At 49.3% G+C, this 21506-nt stretch overlaps 8 protein-coding genes across 8 annotated transcripts; 4 read left to right on the top strand and 4 right to left on the bottom strand.

The window, feature by feature from the left end:
• Nucleotides 1–762: 762 nt before the first annotated feature.
• On the top strand, nucleotides 763–3228 carry ARB_07980 (uncharacterized protein; the record flags this gene model as incomplete). Its single annotated transcript, XM_003013822.1, has 3 exons — nucleotides 763–1212; nucleotides 1315–1569; nucleotides 1636–3228. 3 exons carry the CDS (start codon nucleotides 763–765, stop codon nucleotides 3226–3228), a joined length of 2298 nt encoding a protein of 765 aa, XP_003013868.1.
• Nucleotides 3229–4862: 1634 nt separating this feature from the next.
• Nucleotides 4863–7273, top strand: ARB_07979 (uncharacterized protein; the record flags this gene model as incomplete). Its single annotated transcript, XM_003013821.1, has 3 exons — nucleotides 4863–5108; nucleotides 5196–5409; nucleotides 5484–7273. 3 exons carry the CDS (start codon nucleotides 4863–4865, stop codon nucleotides 7271–7273), a joined length of 2250 nt encoding a protein of 749 aa, XP_003013867.1.
• A 521-nt stretch (nucleotides 7274–7794) lies between these two features.
• Nucleotides 7795–8921, bottom strand: ARB_07978 (uncharacterized protein; the record flags this gene model as incomplete). Its single annotated transcript, XM_003013820.1, has 4 exons — nucleotides 7795–8165; nucleotides 8261–8423; nucleotides 8487–8828; nucleotides 8886–8921. The coding sequence occupies 4 exons, from the start codon at nucleotides 8919–8921 to the stop codon at nucleotides 7795–7797; spliced, it is 912 nt and encodes a 303-aa protein (XP_003013866.1).
• A 949-nt stretch (nucleotides 8922–9870) lies between these two features.
• ARB_07977 (HECT domain protein) lies at nucleotides 9871–13098 on the bottom strand (the record flags this gene model as incomplete). The annotated part of the gene is made up of 1 exon (XM_003013819.1): nucleotides 9871–13098. One exon carries the CDS (start codon nucleotides 13096–13098, stop codon nucleotides 9871–9873), a length of 3228 nt encoding a protein of 1075 aa, XP_003013865.1.
• Nucleotides 13099–14430: 1332 nt separating this feature from the next.
• On the top strand, nucleotides 14431–16059 carry ARB_07976 (C2H2 finger domain protein, putative; the record flags this gene model as incomplete). Its single annotated transcript, XM_003013818.1, has 3 exons — nucleotides 14431–14519; nucleotides 14584–15988; nucleotides 16042–16059. The coding sequence occupies 3 exons, from the start codon at nucleotides 14431–14433 to the stop codon at nucleotides 16057–16059; spliced, it is 1512 nt and encodes a 503-aa protein (XP_003013864.1).
• A 575-nt stretch (nucleotides 16060–16634) lies between these two features.
• Nucleotides 16635–18149, top strand: ARB_07975 (uncharacterized protein; the record flags this gene model as incomplete). Its single annotated transcript, XM_003013817.1, has 2 exons — nucleotides 16635–16656; nucleotides 16732–18149. 2 exons carry the CDS (start codon nucleotides 16635–16637, stop codon nucleotides 18147–18149), a joined length of 1440 nt encoding a protein of 479 aa, XP_003013863.1.
• Nucleotides 18150–18268: 119 nt separating this feature from the next.
• Nucleotides 18269–19966, bottom strand: ARB_07974 (uncharacterized protein; the record flags this gene model as incomplete). The annotated part of the gene is made up of 2 exons (XM_003013816.1): nucleotides 18269–19736; nucleotides 19803–19966. 2 exons carry the CDS (start codon nucleotides 19964–19966, stop codon nucleotides 18269–18271), a joined length of 1632 nt encoding a protein of 543 aa, XP_003013862.1.
• A 338-nt stretch (nucleotides 19967–20304) lies between these two features.
• ARB_07973 (uncharacterized protein) lies at nucleotides 20305–21460 on the bottom strand (the record flags this gene model as incomplete). The annotated part of the gene is made up of 4 exons (XM_003013815.1): nucleotides 20305–20566; nucleotides 20630–20793; nucleotides 20856–21364; nucleotides 21424–21460. The coding sequence occupies 4 exons, from the start codon at nucleotides 21458–21460 to the stop codon at nucleotides 20305–20307; spliced, it is 972 nt and encodes a 323-aa protein (XP_003013861.1).
• Nucleotides 21461–21506: the final 46 nt, after the last annotated feature.

Genomic DNA, 21506 nt, shown 5'->3' with positions numbered 1-21506 from the left:
CAGCCTGTCCTGCTCTCGCTAATCACGCTCTTCCACAGACACAAAGTGAGAGAAGTGAAAATTCTTTCTTTGTTTCCTGCGTTGCTAGCGCAACAGTCACTGTCCTCGCCAGATCACCAAGCTGGGTATAAATATCTCTCCTCTCTACCTCCCACCCCCCTTTCCTCTCTCCTTTTCTTCTTCTTCTTCTCCGAGCAAGTCTTTTGTCACCTCTCTTTACCATCACAGCCACGATCATATCGACCATCTCGGCCATATCGACAACTTTTACACCCTCACGCCTCCTCCTGTGCTCCTTGAGACGCCCTCAAAAGCTATCAAGTCGTAGCCCCTTTTCTCTCCTCGCTCGATATCAAACCTCTCCCACTTGATATCGAATCAACAAAAGACTTCTCCTCCACGAAAGCTCGCTGAAGAGCCCTGCCAACCAAGAGTCGACCCTAGTCGACTCTCTCTTCGCGTTTTCGTGCGCGTCTTCGACTGTTTCCTGTGTCGTCGACCCCCGTTTGCCTCGACTCCTTACTCTCGACAGCCAAAACCCCACTGTTCCAACTTGAGCAGCTCCCTCACGCGCTTGTATCTTCCTGATATCAAGACGTCGAGGTCGTAGTTCCCTGTTCGACAGTGCCAGAGACTACCGAGTCTTGAGAAGAAAGAAGTTTGATCCCGTTCGTTCTTCTTTTCGTAGTCCCGCTCTCTCAACGAACTACCCCCTTTTCAGCCATCCAGCCAGTCAATCATCCAACAGCAATGCCATACAAGATGTCTCCCCTGGCCATCTTGTGTGTGCTGGTCACGATGGTAGCGTGGTCCCTGCTCGCTACCATCGTCGAAAGCGTCGAGCTTGCCGCCGACGTTGACAACGACCTCCTGTTCCTGGTCTGGGACAACCCTCTGTTCTCGGGCTCGCTCGTGGACTATGCGACAATCTGCCCAACGGTTTTCAGCGCCCTCGTCCTCGCTGCATACGCCATGTGCAGCGGTTCCAGCACCGTCGACCTGCTTGTGCGTGCCTCCCGTGGTGTCATCCGTGGCATCACGGGCTCGCCATTCTGGCACGCACTCGTCAAGGGAGACCTGCTGGGGTTGGTACTCCTCGCTCTGGGGACTACCTTCGACATGACGCTGTCGCTGATCCGTCCTCAATGGGCCGACCGCATATACGCCGACCTTGCCATCCATCAGGATGTGCCAGTCGTCGTCGCGGTTCTCGTGAGTTACCCCCTTCTCTCCCTCATTCTTGCATGTTTTGATATCTCATCCTGCCCTTTGCAATTACCAAATTGAACAGGCATAATTCTAATTGGTATATAGCTTCCGTCCGCGGTTATGGTAGGCTGCTTAATTGCAGCTCCATCATTGCTTGCCTACGGGTCCGGAATGCTTGGCGTATTCATGGACAACACCGGTGCGCAGTCCCCAAGATGCCACAATCTTGAATACCTAGGCGTTCCGGTCCCGTACTCTGGGCAACGCGATGTCGCTTTCCGACGTCTCTTTTGCGAGGGAGAGCTCGCCGGATTCGAACTCGCGGAATGGTGGGAGGAATTTGTAGAGACCCAGCTCTATGTAAGTAGCCCCTGAGCAGTCCCCTGAATACCCAACATGAAAAATATATGCTAATGGGGTATATAGAACTGGGAGATGTTCCAACTCGTTGCCTTTACCACGGTATTGGCTGTCGTTGCCATCTTTTTCATTGCGGAATGGGCCTTCATCGAAATCCAGCGTGACAGCATCAGTGTCGCCTGGCTCGACACCCTAACCTCCGCCCCAACGACAGACAATGGCGATACCGTTGCCAACGAAGTTGGAACACCCGTCGAATCCCGGCCATCTGGCACCCATCACAGCGCCGACCAGACCACCGTCAGCACGACCAAGGATGCCGCCACCAGCACTGACGCCGACAACAACCTCGCTGTGATGGACCAGATGGCGTCCCGTATCAGGGACCTCGAGCGTGTCAACAGCACTTCAACCACGACTGTCACTCGCCTCCAGGCTGAGACCTACGACTTGGCCTACGAACTGATGACCAAGAACCAGTCTCTGTTGACCACGCAAGAGGAATGTGCCAACCTTGAGTCACTCCTGGCCCAGCAAAGAGAGCTGCAAAACACCAATGAGGCCAGGATGACGAACCTGCAGCAGCAAATAGCAGCTCTCGTATCATCCAACAACGCTCTGCAGGAGCAGGTTGCTGCACAATCCCTGCAACTTCAAGAACAAGCGGCCCAACAGCTTGTTGCGGCAACCATTGTCACGCCAGCCGAAGCACCGGTTGTCACCACTCCCGTCCAGGGGTTGGAGGCACCAGTCGCCGAGGCTTCCGTGATGATGGTCGATTCCCGGCCACAGCCAACCGAGTACCACCACCACCACTACCACCATGAGGCCCTGCGTTCCGACAAACGCCTGGCGGCGCTGCTCAGACGCCAACTCCAGCAAGCACGCCGCCAGAGACGCAACCTCATCGCCGGGAACTCGAAATGCCGCGAGCAGCTGTCCGCTAAGGAACGCGCCATGGACGATGCGGCCATGGCTCTGGAGGCTGAGCAGAAAGCTGTCAGCCAACTGAAGGAGCGCAACGAGGTCCAACTTCGAACGATTGCCGCTCTGGAAATGGAAAACAACGAGCGGGATGCCGAAGTCGCTGACTTCGAGAAACAGCACGAAGCATACGTGGCTGACCTCAAGCAGCGACTTGCGGACCAGACCGCCGTTGTTGAAAGTTTCTGGGGCAAGGCGCGGGAGAAGGACGGCCAAATTGCCGCACTGGAGGAAAAGCTGCGCAGCCAAAGCGAAGCCATCCAGGACAAGGACTCTAAAGTCGACGTGACAGAGTCCATGTATCAAGCGTTCCTTGAAGAACGGGACGAAGATATCGAGAAGAAGGATAAGGAGATCCAAAGACAGGAGAAACTTATCCAGAAAAAGGATAAGGAAATCCAGAGGCTCAAGGAGAGCAAGGACGCTCTCTCTCAGGAGCTCGAGCAGAGCAAACAGAAGCTCGAGCAGACCACAAAGGACTACAATGTCCAGAGAGCGCAGGTTCTCAAAAACGCCAACACCATCGAGAAACTGCGCCGCCGGGTTCAGCAAGAGGGACAAGCAACCCAAGGAGGCCAGCCAATTCCCCGAGGAGCACCACAGCCAACTAATGAGGAGTCGCGCGAGAAGCCGGCTGCCTCTGGTGCTTCTCAACCTCCTCCAGCCTCTTCCTGAACTCGGCGGAGTCCTCACCCCAAGAGCCCCGGTAAAGAGACTGCCAACGACAATTAATCACGGATACCGCCTCGCCTTCACCTTCACCACCCATTTTTGCTCTTGCCAACCAGACAATCACCGCCTCCAGCCACCAGCAGGGTCTCCTTCTGCTTTGCCCGAGTCTTCGGACTCTGGGTGATGAGAAGTTGTTCCCCTTTCCCCTGGAGACGTAGAGCAAAGGCGACATCGACAATTTTGGCGACCCTGATCAATTCTCTTTATCGGTCTCGTGTTGGCTTGCCAATTTTGCATCACCGGATGCATCAGCACGAGATCTGGACCTTATCCTTCTTCTTGATACCAGGAACTTACATGATAGTGCAGAAGTTGCAGCAAGATATACCACAAATACATGCATGGTTGTGACGAAGCCAATGTATGGATATCTTTCTGTGGTATAAAGGCAAGTGACTCTCCTTCCAAAAAATATCACCAGCGTACAGACGCACACTTAGCCTTCAGCAACAACTGTACTTTGGCAACTCAGGTCTACCTGTTTTCCAGTCGTCGATTCACCCATACAGCTTCGCATGTAGATGCAAGCTGCGATACCCAGCATTCGACTCCCGCCTATACACTGGAGACAGAGAGACCCTCGTCGCTGAGCAGCGCCTTCGATTGATACAAAGTCTTTTGGTCCACCCTCATACACACATCGCCGCCAGTTTACCTACCTAACCTCACATTTACCCCGCGATGATAACCAAAGACTGAGGCGCTGCTCGCCGAGATACCCCGGGACAAGGAAATAATCAAGAGCACAGGCCTCCATGAAAGAATGACTCGACAGATCTTCGCCTGCAGCCAGCATATTAACCATCCAGATCGACAGATAGATCCAAGCTCTTTGATTTCCTACCTTGTCCCGTCGAGTTGCCACTGTAAGTTCCTCCGGGACATTCGACGGGAACGACCAGGGAAAGATGACGGGCACACGGACAGACAAACGACATGGACAGCGGCATGAGATGTGAGAGATCCTGTGCCGCTAACGCGACCCTTCCAGCACAGCGTCTTCGGCGTCGATATTCAACATATCAACATCGACTTTTGCCAGCAAAAGTTGACCTGACGTCCACTTTAGCTTCCGCGCTGACTCAGCCACTGCTTTGAAACTACCCAGCAATGACTAAGCACTTCTGCCAGCATCGCGAGATTCGAAACAAAATCTGATGCAAGAAAAGCAAAGAAAAGAAAAGAAAAAAGCGAAGACGCAGCAGAAGAAAAGCAAGCAAACAAGCAGAAGCAAGACGAAACGCGAAGTCCAGCCAAGTCCGCCCGTCGTTCTTCCCTGGCCGCATCAATCTAACTTATTATTTAACCCTGGACTGCACCAAGCGGACGCCCTCTCAAGCATCAGCTCTTCCTCCATCCCCATCAGAATCTTGAAGACAGCTCGCTCCGACCTCACCCATTTGATGTCTTGTTGAGAAGAGGACGCCCTTGACAGTCTCAGTTGATATTTAAACTACCCTGCATTCGGCTATCCGCATTGACAGGCATAATACGAACCCTCGCCGACCTACCGTGGATATCACCGCATACAGACAGACAGACACAGACAGCTATTTCGATTGGCCTGACCACTTTAAATGACTCTGACTCGTGGTGGTGGTGGATTGCCCGCTGGTCTTGCCTTGACCAAGCTCGTCTTATGCTCGCTGTCTCGATTACCTCTCCTCTATGCCGCGCCGCTGACATCCTCGGCCGTTGAGAAACTCGCTCATGTTCCAAAGCCTCCAGATGAGTTCAGTCTATGGCTCTACCTCAGCATTGCTGCGGCGCTCGTCCTCAGCGGCGGTGCCTTTGCCGGACTTACTATCGCGCTGATGGGCCAGGTTAGTATTTACTCTATCGACAGCCTGAAAGGAGCAGTTTTCACCTTTGTCATTGACGCTCGATGCTAACTGTCATACTTATTCCAGGATGAAATCTATCTCCAAGTTATTCAGACGTCTGGCGAAGGAGCAGAGAGAAAACAAGCTGCAAAGGTCCTTGACCTGTTGAAAAAGGGAAAACATTGGGTGCTTGTCACACTTTTACTGAGTAACGTCGTCGTGAATGAAACACTTCCCATCGTCTTGGATCGGTCTCTCGGTGGTGGTTGGCCTGCTGTCGTCGGCAGTACCGCATTGATTGGTAGGTGTCCTTTGCCTCCTTGTGTGACTGCTGCAATGCAGCCAATACAGAATATGCTGACGCTAGACCTGCAGTCATCTTCGGAGAAGTTGTCCCCCAGTCGATCTGTGTGCGCTATGGGCTGCCGATTGGAGCTTGGATGGCATCCGCTGTCCTCTGCCTGATGTACATCACCTCTCCCCTCTCGTACCCTATCGCAAAGCTTCTCGACAGACTCCTCGGTGAAGATCATGGGACTTTTTATAAGAAAGCTGGATTGAAGACCCTCGTTACGCTACACAAGAATCTCGGCACAGCTGGTGACCAGCTGAACTCGGATGAGGTTACTATTATCAGCGCCGTTCTGGACCTCAAGGAAAAATCCGTTGGCAGCATCATGATCCCAATGGAAGACGTCTTTATCATGTCGGCCGACACTGTTCTCGACGAAAAAATGATGGACCTTATCCTCTCCCAAGGATACTCCCGCATCCCAATCCATGCTCCAGATAACCCCCAAAACTTTGTTGGCATGCTTCTGGTCAAGATGCTGATCACATATGATCCCGAAGATTGCAAAAGAGTCCGAGACTTTGCCCTTGCCACCCTTCCAGAGACCAGAGCAGAAACAAGCTGTCTTGACATTGTTAACTTTTTCCAAGAAGGCAAAGCTCATATGGTCCTAGTCTCCGATTACCCGGGTGAAGATCATGGCTCTCTCGGCGTCGTTACACTCGAAGATGTTATTGAGGAGCTCATTGGTGAAGAAATTATCGACGAATCTGATGTCTTTATCGACGTTCACAAAGCAATTCGCCGTATGGCTCCAGCACCCAAATTCAACTTTCCAAAAGGACATTTCGTCGAAGTACCTCCCTCTGCTCACGATATCGGAGTAGAAACCCTCACTACCACCCGTACTACTGACAGCGAACAACAAAATGAACATACTCAACTATCAAAAAACGCTACTCATGTCGGTTCTCCTCCACCACCCACATTTTACTTACGGCAAACACCCGTCGTCGACAAACCTGATGGTTCTAGCAAACCAATTATCCATAGAGGCGCCACGGCAGAGATTAAAGAGCAACTCAAACATCTCGGACCATCAAACTTAGCAAGCCGTCCTCGCCAAACCCGTTACAATGCGGTCAAAATAAAACGAGGTGGAATCTCACCTTCGAGGTCTTCCCAAGCTCTGAGCGCCCGCGACTCCTATGATTATCATCCACACTCAGACGTCCAACCATCTGAATCAGACAGTCTCTTGGTAAAATCTACAAGTGAACGTGCAGTCAACCCCAGGGAGCCAACATCATATGGTACTACAACAGACCAATCTAACCGTCCACTTTATCTACCTCATTCCACTACGGAACCAAATATCAAACAAGGTGATGCATCAGTCCCTCGCACGTCATCACCGTCTCAAATACCGAACACAACAAATACAACTACCGACTCACTGCCCACTATACATGGTCCTTCTCCATCATCCAAAAATGGAACTCGTTCACCGAGTGCCAATTCAGATACACCATCGTCATCCACAATATTCCACCCTCGCGGCCCTACAAGAAGTGGCAGCATAACCGAACAAGTCGTTGACATCCACGGCATCCGCAAAGTCGTCTTACAAACAAGCGACCGCAACCTCTCAGAATGCGACAGTAATCAAAGCGTTCGTCCCTCATCCTCCTCTCAAACAAGTGATACCAAGGAATCTGCCGATCTGGAACATACCACCAGCGAGCAATCGACTCATCAATCCAATGGATCAAATAGTGCTTCTGGTAAAAAGAAGCGAAGACGCAAAAGAAAACCTACCGGATCATCAAAATATGACGATCAGAATGACGAATCGCAACACCTTCTAGATTAACGAGACATAATTCCGTTTCCAAGTTTTTTTTTATTCATGTTACCATTGCTTGTTTTATTGATGTGGATTGAAATGGTTTTTTTTCTTTTTTTCTTTTACTAATAGCTGGGTTTACTAAGTTTCTTGTTTTCTTTGCAAGATGAATACATCCGTTTGAAGCATGCCGTCGTCTGTATATCAGTCGTCCTGTTACTCATGTTAAATATCCACAGAGCATCCATTTTTCAGGGCTTAATTATTCTAATTTGCTATTAATCAATCCTGCCTTCCTATCACTTCCGTTCACCATGTGCTCGATAGCTAGGGACGATGCATTTATAGAATTGCCAATATATTTATCCTCTCCGGGCGTTTCAGCTTCTAACACATAACCTAGTAGCTGTATTGTAAATCTACGAATTAAACTATCTACAAAGAGAATTCTAGGTTGCGCTCGTCTAGTAGAAAATATCTATAGAAAAAAATGAACGCTTCCTGCCAGTGCAAAGTGTAACTTATCCCCATCTATACCAGCCGACAGTTTATTCAGCAGTGGGGATAGGCTGCTTCTGCATGATCTCCATAGCTCTCTCCTTCTCCCCAGTGGTGCGATCTGCTGCCAAAGCTTCTGCCGCCTGAGTCTCCCAACCGGCAATAGCCTGGAGGAAAAACTCCTTCTGCATTTCACGGGATGGGGGTTCGGCTACTGTCTTCCCCCTTCTCTTCCTCGAATCCGGTGTCTCTCTGATACTTGCATTGTCACCATCAATCTTGTTGCCATACAAGTCGTCGGTGTCCGCGGAATCGGTAAAGTGAAAAGTGCGGAACTCAGTGTTGGCCCAGCCGGTGCCTGGCCATTTGGGCGAAGGACGACCGTTAGCATAATTATTCGGGCTTGGTTGCTTTTTGGTGACTTTATTTGCACATTTTAACAAGGGAAGGAATTCAAAGTTATGCCAGTTGAGGAGCATTATATGAGGGAAGGGTGTGAAGCGTGATCTTACATACCTTGGTAAAGAGTGCTGTCTTGCCAATCTTCGCTGATGTAGTGGAGGACACCTCCATGGGAAACCACAGCAATGTGCTTTTCTGGCCGGCCTTTCAGCCATTGTCTGGCCTCACGAGCACGTACCGTAACAGACTTAGCATTCGCTGACCACCTCTCTGTTGTCTATATAGTAACTCATTAGCTTTGACGCTCTTTGCCTGAAACAAGGTTAGAGGATCCTCGTACCTTATCATTCCAGTCTTCCGGGACCAAGGATAGGTCGACTGGCAGTCCTTTCGTTTCGATCTCCTTCTTTAGATCGGCAAGGTCGCTTCCAGTATCACAAGGAACATCACTCGTTTCTTGTATTTCAGGCAGTGCAATGACTGTAAGCCCTTTTTCTTGGATGATATTTGCAAAAGAATGCAGGGCTGTGTAAATAGTTCGGCGAAGAGGCGAGGCGACTATTAATTCAATATCTGCGTGATAGGGGAAGTTTGCCCGGAGAGCACGGCATTGCTCTTCGCCGAACGGGGTGAGCAAGGGGTCCTGGAGGACATGGTTTTCCACGCTGAGGTTATGAAAGCCCTAGTACAACGAGATTAGGATGGAATATATTTTCATCTGAGAATAATTTCTACTAACCTGCGCATGGCGGACACAGTGAAGCACTGGAGGCATCTTATTACCCCGGTGTTCGTATATGAGCGGGGTTGTGAGAGTAATTTCTGTTGCGTCTTTCAAAGGAAGCGAGCAAAACAGATGCAAAAGAACAGAATAAAATCGTTCTAGGTAACGCAGGACAGACGAATGTCAAATTGAAACAACGTAGCAACGACTTCTCTCTATCAAGCGCCCCTTAGATGCCAAATTTGACTCGAATGCAATTTGGACTTTTATGCCGCAGTCGCCACACCTTCCCTTTCGGCTTCGGGTATATCGGCGGTAGCCCCGGGGGGATTTTGCCGTCGGGACAGTTGCTATTAATAGGTAAGGTTTATTAGTCAGCTTCGGCAAAGCTTCCTGCCTTGGCGACGGCAGCGCCAGGAACAAACCATGAAGCCAAAGTCTTTGCAATATAAAAAGCATAAAATAAGAACAGAAAGTACGGCAGTAATTATAGGACAATGGTCGCTGGCTAGAGTTAGATGATGCGCGAAGTCCGCGAACGCAGAATGTTTTGTCCCACTCTATAACAATAGTGACTACTTCCGCCATCAAAAGTAACGTTTCACTAGTTAGTTTGTTCCCGAAAATTATCAAACTGGAAGAATTGATGAGCAGCTCTCCAACCACTTTGACCAATCCATAAATCTAAACAACCAAAAGGCCATCTATAACAAACAGCGAGAGGAATGCAAAAGGCAGGTAAGTCATAAGAGCATCACAGAAGGTGAATAAACAAGGCTATAAACAAGAAAACGTGGAGAAGAATACTCCGAAAAATGCAAAATGGGCAAGAAAACCACTGCCACATTCCCAACGTATGTGTGAATCACGCAACTCCAAATCCCCTGGCATTATTCAATGCTCTTTCTAGTTTTTCTTCAAGTACCGTCGTAGAAGTATACTCAGGCAGTAGAAGTCGGCCAAAGCAAGTTAAGCTAGTTGGTAGCCGCTATCAGCGAAGTTAGCATAAAGTTTTTGATAGTTTCGTTAATATGGAGGGATTGTAACATACGCTATCACCCACACCATTGCGTTGGATGACAAATAAGATGCTGCCTATTCCATTAACTGGCACTCGGTCGCTGGCAGTGACGAATTCCAAAAGTCGGCGCCGTTTTTCAAGGGGGTATCGTAAGACGACGCGCCAAAAGCCTTTGACTATCGGGTGGTTTCCATCCCATCCGCCCTCGTAGCGAGCATGCCTTTGCAGTTCTGCCAGATCAATCTCCTGGATACCTTCGAGAACTGTTTTCAATGCCTCAGGATTGAAGATGGACAAAGCAGTGCGGTCCAGGCAGGTGAAAAAGCCCCGCTGGAATGCCTCATACTGTGGGCGAACGGACTTGTCAGTCAGCCAAAAAATATAGTCTTTGACGAACTGTTTACGATTAGCATTCGTCACGGTGGAAGCACCCGGTTGTGGTTCTGTGGATACTTGGTGTCGTGGCAGCCTTGAGGGAGCGCCCTTTAAAATACCAATGACATGTGTATCTCGAGGGTGTTGCCGCGAATCAGTGGAATACTCCTTCAACATGGACACACTGTTACTTCCATCGGGACCATTTTGGTTACTAAGTCTCCTGGTAGCGACCCGCTGGTCATTTAGTTTTTGTTTAGTCTTTTCCCACTGGGCATATCTCTCCGGAGCTGGCCAGGGCTCGTTTTTATCGGTTCTCTCCATGTCAACAGTGATAACAGTTCCAAACGCGCTGAAACTAAACTCATATGTCCGCATAAAGATATCTCCCACGTCGCCGTCTTCCCAGGTCAATAATTCATCCAGACCTTTGGCAAGTTCAGGCCAACCAACTCGAATATGATCTGTGGTTTTCACCTTGAGTCCGAGAAGTCTTCGATATAACGCAATTGGGAAGTCCACCGGCAGAGTCACGCCGTTGTAAATAGCAAGAGATACCAAAAGACCCAAAAGTTCGAACTTGTAGAGAGGCTCGAAGGAACAAGGTTGGAAGTAGTACGTGCCACTCCGACTATCAACCGTGAACATCCCGAATGCTGGGTTCATGGCTTCTAACATGGCAATTCTAAAAAACTCTTGTTGAACACCCCCCTGGTCCACGCCTTCTTCACCATCATCCATTCCCATGCGAACTTTCAATGGCCGTAGGAGCTCCCGCCTTTCTCGCCTCCATAGTTGGTTAAGGGCATCTTCCAAGGCATGGTCTCGTCGAACGCTGATAACAAAAAACATGGTGAGGCCTGTCCTTAACCTGGCAAGTAAGCTAAGATTATCATCCACAGAGATAGTACCAGAGAATGCCATAGAAGTGACATGCTTTGAGGCAATAACCGCATTCTCAAATGACTTGGACATGGTTGCATGGTTTATTGCTCGGAAGTAAGTGACCAATGCTGACGGAGGGAATATGAAAGAACAGGAAAGCAAATGCATTGTTCGATTGTTGTAAAGCAGGTCTACCCACTCGGTAGGCATGTCAATTGGATCTAGCCTGTCCGCAAAAAAAGGCGTATGGAAGTCCTCTGGTAACAACCCCAGTTTGGTCCGGTCCCTGTATAGGAAGCTTAGGAGTTGTAAGGCACCTCCGGCTGCACTGGCTTTTGACAGCTCTGGTTTGCCGTCCCATTCTTTCAGGAGAACACTCCTCAACCACTCTACCACCACCATGGGCATGGTAGTCTTTCTGTCTCCGGGTAGTGATATCTTGTTACTACTACCACTCGATTCAGGATTATGAAACCGCTGGAGCATGAGAATAACTTTCTCTATGAGCTCACATTTATCATTGCTCGTGAAGTCAGTGACATGGGACGCCTTTGTTTTGGAGACCTCGTGGAGGGCAAGCCGGGTCGAAATAACGCGTGCTAACCTATTAAGCAATCGTAGGGCTAGGTCATGTTCGAATCGGTCGGATGTTTCAATTATAGTTTGCGTTTGAAGCTTGGAAAAAGTTCGCATCATGCTGTCTGGCATTACTGACCCAGATGCTCTCATATGACGGATAGCTTCCCATGTCCGTGTGTCCATGTGAGGAATGGCGCTTGATAAGGCCAGCAGTGCGACAACGGTAATGGAGGCAGCATCGGAATCTGTAATGTAATCATTTGGCCCCAGGTGTTCAAATCTGGGGGATGTAGGAGTAGTTAAACTGGATGATTTGGAGTGGCGGCGTTGCATCCTGGGTAGAGAAAGTTCTGCGGGAGGGTTAAAGAGCTTTTCCATGCTGAGCCACAGACTATGAAGGGTGGTTTCCCAAGGACATATACGGTGCAGTTTCCTAAACGTGCCATCCAACGAGTCGATATCTAATCGTGAAGACGTAGGCCGGCCGTCGGAGCTATTTCGAAAAGAAAGCAGTAATTGTCGTGGGTTTCCTAGTACGTAGAACACGCTTTGTGCAATGAAAGGAAATGCTAATCTTTGCTCATGAGTAGCATATTTCCATTCCCATGGCTCAGAGTACCCCATTGACTCCAGTTGAGATATTTCAGATTTCCACACGTGCTTATCGTCCTCTGTCTCGAACATGATTTTCTCTAGTGAATCGACAATTTCTTCTGAGAGATGGGAAAGACTCTGTACCGGGGGGCCCTCGTCAGACTCCTCCGTTTTCAGTTCGGGAGCTAAGCCTTGCTGGTCAAGAGGGAAGAATGTATCTATTGTAGGTTCTGTGGGCGAGTCACCGTTGGGCTCGGGTTTAGGCCATCTAACTGTACTTTGATCGCCCCATGAAACGTGCGCATTGCTCTTGGATGTGCCATCGGCAATGCGGCGATGTTTTTGGGACCTGTGTCGTAAAGCTGGTGGGGATGGGAGAGATTGTGAGGTATTGGCGGCTGCCGTGGGTGTACTGTTGACTGATACATTCTTGGATCGCTTTCGTTGATTTTTCGAGCGTTCGTCAGTTATAGAAGAGCGCTGGGATTGCTTCCGTGACTCCAAAGGTTCGAGTGACAGGCGCTTCACAGGATGGCCTGGGACTTTGACCTCAAGCGTTGATGAGGTATGATTCACCGAAGGGGTTGATTGATTAGATGACGAAATTGATTTCGAGCCCGAGCTCCCTGTGTCAGCAGATGCAGTACTATGCGAGGGACGCTTATTGTTTGGGGGCTGGTTCTCGAGCAATGAAGAAGTTGGAGCAGGGCTCGCCTCATCCTCCGGTTTCACTCCGTAGAATGTCGTTCGCTTAAGCGGTAGCCATTCCACCATTCGTAATGACAGGGTGTCAAAGAGATTCTGCGTAAACGACTTTGGATCTTTTCTTGTTTTCGAACTGCTTTCTAGGACTGCCGGCGTTGTATCTAGCGTGGTCGGAGGTGAGCCGGAAGGCCTCCTTGGCCTATTCCCAAGGGCGCTGTTGCTTCTTTGATGCGATTGTGAGCGAGAGGATTCCGCGTTAACGTAGGAACAAGATTGCCGGGTTTTACGTTCCACGTCCGGAGCAAGTGAGGTCGACACCGCTGCTGACGGATAGTGGCAGAGGCCCGACTCCGCGTCATCTTGGCTTGCTAAATAGCATGCAACTGTTCTAGCACTGAGATCTGTAAACCTGCGCAGCGGGGCTTTGGTGTTTCGACGACGGAAACTAAGGCACGTAGGGGTCATGCAATTTGGTTCCTGGCAACCATAGAGCAGCTGTGCTTTGTACCTGTAATTATTTCCGGTAAAGCGTTAGCAATGAGTTCTTATATGCAGTCGGATATCCAACTTAGAAGTAAGAAGGACGGTATGTGGGTGATCGCAAGAAGGAGAGCGGGGGGGGGGAGGATCAAGGGTTCCTCACCTCTTGACGAGATGGTTAAAGGTCCGCTGCCGCTCCTCTTTGGCCCAAGACAGCACTCTCGAAGGGTCCAAGACGTTCACTGTATGCCTTGAGATCACCTCCGGAGCCCCTGATGGCAACCTAGCATGGTGGTAAGCCGTCCTCTCTGCTGCGCAGTTCCCATGCGCCGCCCCTTGCAGCCTCGTCATCTTGTCTGCGCAAGAGTTATGACATGTCCGGGTCCGTCCGTTCCGTCGCAGCGTCTCTTATAGCAAGCTATTTGCACTGCCTTAGCATCCTTCCACGGCTGGTGTCCCGTTCATATATCGTTCGTTGTCGCCCGGCCTTTTGCTGCTTGTTGGCTGTTGTTGTTTCTTTTTCTTGACGTCGAAGGTCGAAATTAAGACGGGCCCGTCCAAGCGTCCAAGCCAACCCCAAAAGGGGAAAGTGATCGGCACAACGTCATACTTTTTTGGCTTTCTGTTTTTTTCGCCTCACAAATAAAAAAAGGTCGCTTGATAAGCAGAGCGACGCCGGGAGATGCGAATTTGATATCAACCGCAACTCCGGGACTATCGAGGAGGAAGCCTTGCGGGACAGAACGGAATACCAGCTGTATATAAGGGCTTTCAGCTGCTGTCTTTGTTAGCCTGGACACTCTGTTACCCACACGATCTTCGTCGAAGTTTTATACCAGCCCTCCCACCCCGCCATATCAGATACAGCCAAAGAATAGCAAAGACAACTCTTGAGGATATTTACTTCAGTTGTGAAGCAATATGGAGACCCATCCATACACATGCAACACTTGCCAGGTGGCCTTTCGCAGTAGCGAAGCGCAGAGAGGCCATATGCGAAGTGACTGGCAGTAAGTGCTAGCAAATTTAGTGTCTACAGTCTCAGACGAAGGCTAACCCAAGGTGTTTCTACAGTCGATACAATTTAAAGCGTCGTGTTGCTACTCTGCCCCCCATATCATCCGAGGTCTTTACCGACAAGGTGCTGAATGCCCAGGCATCCAACTCCGCTGCTGCCGCCAAAGCCACCTATGAAAAGTCTTGTGCTGCATGTCAGAAGACATACTATAGCGAAAATGCATTCCAAAACCATGTAGGAAGCCAGAAACACCGGCAGCGAGAGGCCATGCTGCGTAGAGAGGGTGGAAAGGACGAGACGGCATCGGTTATGAGTGGTACATTCTCCATGGGAGATCCGATCAACGAACGCAGCGAAACTGGCGAGCATGACGTTGAACCCGGTGAACAAGAGTTCTCCGAAATTATTAGTGGGATCAAGGGTACGAAGATTGATGCCCATGATCCACTACCTGTTCGTCCGCGCCGTCCCAGCCACACCACAGAGACAGAGCAGGCGAGCACCGACCGGATAGAGAAAGATGGAGAAAAAACGGAGATATCGCTTGCCCAATGTTTCTTCTGCAACTACAAGTCGCCTAATGTCAAACTCAATGTTTTGCATATGGGAAAGTTCCATGGCATGTTCATTCCTGAACAAGAGTATCTCACTGACGGTGAAGGTCTTCTTGAATACCTACAAGCAAAGATCTACAAGAACAGTGAGTGCCTTTACTGCCATAAGTTAAAGGCAACGCCAGAGGCTGTGCAGACACACATGAGGGACAAGGGCCATTGCATGATTGCCTTTGAAACAGAGGACGAACAGATTGAGATTGGCCAGTTCTACGATTTCACAAGCACCTATTCAGATGACGAAGAGGTGGAGGGAGAGGAGGGGGGCGAGGAAGGGAAGGAAGCGCAGGATGATGGCTGGGAGACAGATACTTCAGTTTCATCACTCGACTCGGCTGAGATTGGCGCTGAGCCCATTGATGATCGATCACATCAATACTCTAAACTCTCACGGCATTCCCATCACTCAAACACTGATCCCCGCAAGCATCGTAATATAGATGGCTTTCATTCGCATGCACATTCGCACGGCCATGCTGCGTTTGTACATGATGGTGAACTCCACCTGCCAACTGGGCGCACTGCAGGCCACAGGTCCAATGCCAAATATTTCCGCCAGAACTTGCACAACTATCCTACCCCGGAAGAACGCTTGACCAGACAGCGTATGATTGAAGAAGCCGGTCCTGACGCTGATGAAGAGGAGGATGAGCAGTCTAATAATGCCAGCAAGAACCGTGCTCTTATCTCTAGGGCTAACGGAGGTTTGGGCATGATTGGTGCTTCGGAGAGCCAGAAGAAGGAGGTTCGTGGAGCCGAGGTGAGAGAACGTCGACGAGCTGATCGATCTCGACGACAGTACGAATGGAAAATCAATAAGGGAGCAAACAGTCAGAAACATTTCAGGGTATGTCGCCTTTCAAATCCGATGTTGGATTGTCATACTAACATTCCTTGTAGGATCATCTTCTCCAGTGATCATCTCGGCCACTTTCATGTCGGATATCGTATGATTTATGTTATGGGTTCTACAGTTTTACTGCGATAGACTCCACTTATGATATGCAAAATAATGACAATGACTAGTTTTATTGACTCTTCTCTTCAATCATAAAACCGCCCCGTAGCTTCTTCCAACTCTGTCACCTCCTGCAGTTGCTTTCTCTTCTACCCCTACCCCTACACGCAAGCCACGTAACACTCCCATAGGCCGGCCCCAATGCCAATACCCAAGCTGCCTCGTCACCGTCGTCGTCTTTCGTTTGATATAAAATTGCGTGGCTCGCGTGGCTTAAAATAGAACTCAGGGCGCCAAGACGGATGCGGCTGGCTGACTAAACCGCGTGACGCAGGCTGAGACGAAGCTTACAGGCCGCAGCAACTTCTAGTCGATAGAGAGCCGGATGTATGCCTCTGGATGGGTATATATATGTTATTCGCGCTATCGAGGATATTACTGGAGACAGCCACCTTTATCTATTTACCAAAAAACTGCCATAGACTGCTAAGCGCTACTATCCGTAAGCGTGGTTGGTCGAAACGTGACTGCCAGGATGCTTGATGAGAACCTCCCTAGTATGCAACATTCACCGTTCATCAACCTGGTTACCCTTACCCTGGTATTGTTTACCTAGCACTGACTCGTTCTAGCATTTTTTGTGAAGCCATCATCGGAGAACCCCAAGTCATACTCGACTTTGTTCGTTGCTCAACATGGAAAAGAGCCGCAGCCAGCATACACCGTCCGACACCTGGACCCTGAACTGCAGACATCCCGAAATCGTTACGCTATTGCACTATACGATGCTTTCTGTCCTGATGCACTGTATGGAGAGGTCCTGATAATACCCAAGTGGACTTATCCTACATTTTCCCAAGAGGCTATCCGGGCAAATGGAGGGATACAACCACCGCCAGAACCTATCATGCCCACCGAGTTCATTATCCAATTATACAACCCCGAGCAACAAGTTCTAGTCCGCCATAAGCCCAAGACATGGAATACACCGGCCACATGGGCCTTTGAGATGCCGCAGAAGACGTTTCGGGAACCATCCAAGTCACAACTTGACAAGACTCTTACCACACCCGCAACATCAGACGCTACCTCTCGATTAAGATTCAACTGGAGAAAGGACGGTAGGATGGGCTCGAAAGACCTTGGGTGTTACTTGTCTGGCAAAGTTGTCGGGCCTAGTGGGAACTCAAAGAAGAACCGTGAGCCAGATATCACTGTTGCCATCTTTAGTGCATTAAAGGAGATCACCCTTTACGAGCCCAACTTTTCCCGGGTTGAGATGGAGGACTACAAAGGCTTGGAGATTGTTCTCATGCTGGGAGCCATGGTTATCCGGGATGTATTCTTCGCCCCGATGAAGGAAGCTTTTAACATAGTTAATCCACCTTCAAACCCAACAAGCCCAGTTGACAAACAATCAAGCACCCTAGTACCTTCAAGACCTTTAAACGGCTCAACAGGCTACCCTCCAGTTTCTGGTCCTCCACCAAAGTCTCAACCGCCCGCAAAACCACTTCCTCAACAATCACAGCAGCGACCCGCCCAACCTCCTCGTCAGAACATCCCACCTGCAGACCCTCGCACGCAATGGGAGCTAGACGCTGAAGCCAATGCATTAAAACAGCAATCTGAAGCCGAGAAACGAGCTCGGCTCAAGAGGGAGAAGGAGGCTGAAAAACAAACTAAAAAGCTTCTTGAAGCCGAAGAAAAGGAGGCTAGAAAACGTCAAGCACAAGTTGACAAGGAGACCGAGCGACTGCGGAAAATTTATGGTAAGGAAGAAAGTAAGGTGCTGAAGCTGCAGCAGAAGCAGCAGGCCAACCCTAGGCCACCACAGCCCCCTCGCCAGACTCAAAATCACCCGGTTCCGCCACACCCGCGAGTACAGTTTGCTCCACCCAGACCACAATCTGTAGCCGGGGGGCTAAGGCCACAGCCTCAACAACAGCAATCGCAATTAAAGGAGAAACGGAGTATATTTGGCTTCCGGAAGAAAGAGAGCGGAGCTCCTCCTAATACCCTTGCGAAGAAACGGAGTTCTATGTTTTGAAAATTAGAGCATTTACAGGGGAAATATGGAGCAGCATTTATTGTTTATATACCCATCGCATTTAGATACCCAAGCAGGAATTATTGTACTTATTGAAGTGCCTAAAATATTTTCGCCAGCTACTCTTGTTTACTTTCCTGCAGGATCTCCATGAAGCGATGGCCAGCTTGCACTTCAACAGGTCTTACCTCATAAGGGGCAGAATCTGCAGCTTCATTGTCGGAAGAACTAGATATATGATCCGCATCGGGAGGTAAGATTGGAACCAGCTTCACACATCGTTCAGCAGCTCCTCTTTTTCTGCCCCAAAAGCAAGCATTGCGCATGAGGGAAACCATCTCTTGTCCCTGGCGAGCTAGCACAGTATTACCATTTATTGGTCCTATGTCTCGAAGAGATCCCCGGAATCGAGTGGCCGCACGTGGTTTGCCTTTTGATTGGGAATTCTGACCCATTTCCTGGCCATTCGAATAACCGTCCAGCTTCAAAGCTTCCATCTGGGTATTGATACTGCTATCCAAACTCGTAGCCTTATCCTGATTTTCCAACTCTTTTGCATACAGATCTTCATCACGGACGAATATCCGAACATCTGGGAGCACAGTTTCTTCCCGTTTAACCCATCGATTCTGCGCTTCATAAGCTTCCAGCCCATAATCCAGTCCCGAGGGCGGCCAGCGCGATATCACTTTTCGTTTACGTACAGGTTTGATCAGTGACGTGAGAGACTTGTCTGATATATTTTCTCTGTCATCTGTGCTCGTTGAGTTTTCCGACGGTGACGAAGTAAGTAAATCCGTCATGTATAACGCGTCCGCTTCAGTCTTGGGCTGCCGTTTTAGAACAGGTGTGGGATACTCCGGCCCTGTCAGATAAGGCGGAAACACCAAAGGTATATATTTTCCTGAAGTTCGGAGGAAAAGGGTTGGAGACGCGAAAGAATCAAAGTACTTCTCCGGGGTAGGGAAGAGTCGGCGCCTTGCATCAAGCAGAGGTACAAGGTCCGCTGGTGTTGGTAGAGGCTCCTTTTTCTTCCGGCCGCGTTTCCGTGCCGATTCTTTATGTTGCTCTATCTCAGGCTTCTCCGTATCAGGCCCTGCTTTTTCGATATCTGTAATGCAGTAATCGTCTAAGCCAACCCAATCGCATATTGGCTCTTCTGCTGCAACACCCTTGAGTCCCCGAGCTTCGGTTAGCGCCAACATAAGCGCCAACGAGCCACCGATATGTCTCCCAAAAACAAAGACATTATCTGGCTGAAACTGATTCTTTGCCCAGTCAAGTCCAGCCAATGTATCGTGCACTGGCGTAGGATACCTGTAGGTCTTTCGGATTCCGGCCACTTGTATTCTTCCAAGACGGTATTTCACCACCACAGTAGTACATAGAGTAGTTACTGCCAGATTCTCTTCTGGTAACAATGTGAAAGTATTCTGCTTTGCAACAGAGGAACTGTTTGATGTACTCGTTGTACCCGTAGAACCATGGCCTTTGGTGTATTGTGACCGGTCAAAAAGGGGGCCGGGAGGGAGGTAGAGTATGAGATTCGAGCTATTGGACTTTGATTCCGCCTTAGGAGACAGGATACTGTGTAAATGCGTTAGCTGGACTATCTTTGATTCTTTTGACAGTCAACGGGGATGCGGTACGTACGTTAGGGTGATGTTCCCATTACTTCCCACAGGAACCTGTACAGCATTTTCGCGAAGGAATGGAACAGCCGCGCTGGAGAGACAACGACCTATTCTCCAGCCTAAACAGGTATACCTCTTGTAGCTGAACGGAGGAGAAGAAGCAGTGGAGATTGATAGGCGCATCGCTCCATGATGTGATGGAGTCGCAAATTGTTCAATTAACTACCGGCCTAGGTAGTTGGTCGACCATTTATTGCGGCGTTGTTAGCTAAATGATCGCGTCAAGCTTCAGCCGCCAAGACAACATTAAATATGCAGGAGACGATTTACTCTGGTTACTATTATTATTATTTACAGCAGCAATACTTCGTCTGAGATCTAGAAGGTTGAGCATCTTGCAGATGGGACATATTGTTTCCTCCTTGTTAAGAATATAGACGGAGGTACGCTAGGAGCAAGGGCAAAGGAGGACTAGACGTGGAACAGCAAGGGGAGGAGGTAAATGAATAGGAGTTCGTAAATCATTGGTAGACAGGAGTTCGGCCGCGGCTTGAGTATGCAGAGCTGCATGCCTGGAAGTATGGGTGGATACATGCTTGCTTGGCTGATATGCGGCGTGCGGGATCGTACTCAAGCATAGCATCTAGCAGCGCGAGGCCGTTCTCTTCCAAACCAGGCACTAACTTGCGAATATCTTCTCGTTTCCACTTTGGGAATGATGTCTTAAAGTCAGGGAACGATGTTACGCCTGGCCAGATCCGTTCGTCAGGAGTACCACGTAACCTATATAAATTATTAGTTAAGTGTCGAATGAGTAGATTTAATCGGCAAGTAAGCTAAGCGTACTTAAATATCTTGAATATCTCATCAATTTCCGAATCACCTGGGAAAAGAGGTCGTCGAGTACACATCTCAGCGAAAATTGCACCGATAGACCACATATCGACACCTGTAGAATACTGACGGCCACCCAGGAGAATTTCAGGGGCACGATACCACAGGGTGACAACCTATTCCGTCAATTCTTAGTACATAGGCCATTAAATCTTTGAGTAAACCCCTAGGGACTCACCTCATGTGTATATGTTCTTAAAGGAACACCAAAAGCCCTGGCAAGGCCAAAGTCTGCAATTTTAAGGTTACCCTCCCGGTCAATAAGCAAGTTCTGAGGTTTGAGATCTCGATGGAGCACGCGATGGGTGTGGCAGTATCGGACTCCTTCCACAAGCTGGGCCATGAACTTCTTCACCATGGCTTCACCGAGACCCAGCCTGCTCATCTCATGGGATCCATCCGGCAGGGCTTTTCCGCGGCCACCCTCGCTCACCGGCAGAGCTTCCATATATTTCTTTAGATCCAGGTCGAGGAACTCGAAGACGAGATAGAGCTTATGTCCGTCTGCATGAACAATATTAAATAGCCGGACAATATTTGGGTCGTGCATCTCCTTAAGCAAGGATATTTCTCTAATTGCTGTGCTCGGAACGCCTTCATCTTCTGCCTCGAGTCGAATCTTCTTTAGCGCAACGATCCGGCCATGATTGGATAGATCTCGAGCTTTGTAAACAACACCGTATGTTCCTATATAAAATGAGTCAGTGAACGTGTCCCTCTAGTATTAGATATAGCAGCAGATATACCCTCTCCAATCTTCTCTATCTTCTGGTAGTTCTCCATCTTCCTCCACCAGATCAACGCAAGCGCGGAGACCGGGTATCAGTAC

The sequence above is a fragment of the Trichophyton benhamiae genome (assembly GCF_000151125.1).
Source record: "Trichophyton benhamiae CBS 112371 chromosome Unknown contig00075.49, whole genome shotgun sequence".
Taxonomy (NCBI): domain Eukaryota; kingdom Fungi; phylum Ascomycota; class Eurotiomycetes; order Onygenales; family Arthrodermataceae; genus Trichophyton; species Trichophyton benhamiae.
This window is presented reverse-complemented; position numbering and strand designations above follow the sequence as displayed.